This window comes from Sinocyclocheilus grahami, unplaced genomic scaffold, assembly GCF_001515645.1.
Source record: "Sinocyclocheilus grahami isolate Dianchi unplaced genomic scaffold, SAMN03320097.WGS_v1.1 scaffold254.1, whole genome shotgun sequence".
NCBI lineage: Eukaryota > Metazoa > Chordata > Actinopteri > Cypriniformes > Cyprinidae > Sinocyclocheilus > Sinocyclocheilus grahami.
In genome coordinates, this window is record NW_015505433.1 from 1243353 (window position 1) to 1246630 (window position 3278).

General features: G+C 36.9%; 1 protein-coding gene across 1 annotated transcript in view; it reads left to right on the forward strand.

The window, feature by feature from the left end:
* Positions 1-2101, forward strand: part of LOC107598716 (RNA-binding protein 33-like) — a 14140-nt gene extending 12039 nt beyond the window's left edge. The window contains exon 3 of the mRNA XM_016290124.1: positions 1967-2101. Coding sequence (XP_016145610.1) covers positions 1967-2101 — 135 coding nt within the window. The remainder of the gene's footprint in view (positions 1-1966) is intronic.
* The last annotated feature ends 1177 nt before the right edge of the window (positions 2102-3278 follow it).

Sequence of the window (3278 nt, forward strand, 5' to 3'; positions counted from 1 at the left end):
CTCTCTCTCTCTCTCTCTCTCTCTCTCTCTCTCTCCCTCTCCCTCTCCCTCTCCCCTTACCTTTAAGTAACTTGTGCATTGTTTTACTTGTTTTTGACGTATCCGACCGAACTACAAACTTTCCAGTGATGTCTGTGAGAAAGGGATATTCATTCGACAAGCCGCGCATCTGCGCCGCAAAAATGCTTTTCGTGTCTTGAAATAATAATTTCTAAACATTAAACATTGACTTTCAGTCTTTATTCACCTTTTTCTCATTGTTTCTCATTAAAATTAATTAAAGTAAATAGTGTAAATGACATCGCTGAGGGATGGAGAATGACTTAGAATCTTTTAAATTAATAAATTGTTCAAATATCAAAATATCTAACTCTAAATTAAAATGCTAAATAAGCATAATTAAAAAAAAAAAGAATATAGTAGTAATGTATAGTAGTAATATATAGTAGTTTTTATTTAAGAACATGCATGTTCTTGAAACTGGGATCACAAAATTAATTGTGGTTATTGTGTGTATGTAAATGTAAAATATGAACACTTTCAGTTTCTGTTAATAAAAACGTTAACAAGCTAGAAAACAAGCAACTTTGTCATAATTACAGCAGAAAGGCAGAAGATCTTACAATGTGGATCGTTTGATTATTGTATTGGACAATGCACGGCCTTTGAGTTAAAAAGAATTTTAAGAACCACTGCTTTTGACCCAACTTTATAAATGTGTTTGTTTCATTTTTTTGTCCTGCCTGTTTACATTAATGTAAGACATAACCGACTTTATTTAGATCAGTACCTTGTCATTACAGACAGCTTGACTGAATTTTGAAATGTATTTGCCTATTTATGCACATTAGTCACATCACTAACAGACATATGTTAGTTACTTTATTGTATACTATATGTTGTCACGGTGTTATTTCCCTGCGGGGATAGATTCCAAGGTACTAGCACAATGAGGTCAATTTTAAATCACTAGAATATCCAAAAACGGCTTTACAGCGTAGCTATTTAGATTAAGTAGTTGTTGTGAAAGCAAACATTACTATATTATGGGTAGTTTTAATTCAATACTGCCCACTTCTACTTCATATTACTGAGTTTAGTGTGTCAGGTTAATTGCAGTGTATTCAGATTTCCCACAGCCAAAATAAAATCTCAGTTTAAGGAGTGAAATGTGGACTTTAGCAGAGGGAATGGGCTAGTGGCCCGGTAGGCTTTAACAGATGGACAGAAACAGGACCTGTAGGTATAGCAGGGGGATGGAGAGCGGACCTGTGGTGGCTGTAGAAGCAGAGACAGGACCGTGCGGAAGGGGACAAGATCTGTGGCGGAGGACGTGAGATTCAGCAAGGTAGTCCGCAGAAGTGTGCGCCCATCTCTCCGGATGCTTTTGTACATTCTGTGCTTGAGCGTGTATGAGAATTTGCTCAGAGTCACATGATGATATGTTCCCTGTCAGTGAGTTATGTGTGTGCCAGAGCTTTCTTTGTGTGTGTAAAGACAACACAGTCAATGATATTTTCACCACCACTGAGCTGTGTGCATGTTTATCTCCCATTCTCTGTGTATCATGTCAAACATTTACATCTCATTGAATTTCAAATATCAGCAGGAATGGTAATAGGGCATAGTAATGAGACTGGGCTCCTACTGTTATGCTAATTTAGAAAGACTCCACTTCAGTGCGCCCTTCCCCTCCCCAACTTTAGAATGCTACACTGGGCCTTTCTTGCCGCTCTCTCAGATGTGGCATTAACATTTTCATTCAGAAGTGATTTTGCTTCATTCTAATGTTTTATCTTCATCAGTGTCGTTTTTGGCATTGAACAGGTTCTGGTTGTGCCGACCTACGACACGCACCGCAGCAGGTGTTTCAGTGGATGAAGTACAAGAGATCAGTTTAGCCCTGATGTTCAAGTCCTGCTTGAATTTACATTGAATGGAGTAAATATTAGATTTTTCTTCACAGGTGGATGAATACCCGACTGTGTATAGGGAAGAGCAGACTGACCGACAAGAAGTGCCTGAGGAGGAGGAAACTGAGGAGCAGGACCGCTCTCAGGTCAAAGAATTAGAGGAGGTAAAGAATGGCTGCTTCAGATAATGTTTAGTGCTGTGTTCGATACATCGATACTAGGGCTGGGTATCGATTCAGATGTCCCGATTCGATTTCGATTCGCAAGCTCTCGATTCGATTCTCGATTTTTTTTGATTACATTCAGTGAATATAGTTTTAATACAAATGCTATTGATATTTCTAAAAAATTAACAGTAAACATCAGTTTACAAATGGTGAATTAATAAAAAGAAATTAAGAACCACATTGCCTGTATTTTAAACACATTCTTTGATTTTTTTTGTATAGGGTCCTTTTTTAAACAATAATAGGGCCCTTTAAAATGTTCTTATTTTTTCTGATAATCAAATGAAGGCATAAAACATTAATAAAATTTTTACTAATCAAATGAAAATTAAACCCTTTTATTTTTTGGCAAACAAAGTGCTGCACAACAGATGTTTACTGTTAAAATGAAAAAGAAAACCGATGTGATTATTCCTTAAAAATAAAGATTTATCAATATTTATTAGCAGTAGTAGCATAGAGTCTTAAGACTGCTAAATAGTAATATATTCTGACAGTTTCTTTACGTTAAATTAAACTTTTATTTTGACGGGTTGCCGTGAAGAACTTGCAGCTGCTGTGTATGTGATATGATGGTAGTTTTCTCAAATGAAACGGTAAAATGCTAATGAAGTGACTCTCAGAGCAGCTGGAGATGACATTCGTGTTCATATCATCATATAGTGAGACTGCAGAAGCTGAAAACACCGCGAGCGTCATCCGCGCTTTAGTATGTGTGTAGCAGAGGTGTAAAGTATTGGAGTAAATGTAATTAGTTACTGCACTTGAGTATCTTTTCGGGTACTTCGTAGTTGTACTGAGTATCAAAGATATTAGCAACTTTTACTCTTTACTTCACTACATTTTTGAATGAGTATCTGTACTCTTTACTCCACTACATTTGAAATGAGTGTTGCAGTTACACATTACATTTTGCATGGACCTAGCTTTTTCTGCAGCAGTTTATTTCTGCTACAAAAGACGTGATACTGCCTGCTACAGGTTTTGCCCTTACTCACCCAAACTTGTCAACAAGGCTACTTTATGTAAATGCGAGTTCCTTAACAAGTATTTGTGAATCAGAGGTGTTTTATATATGAGATGGGGAAATGACTGCAGCCGGCAATGAGGCCCAAACCAGCGCTTCGGCTTTTTAATT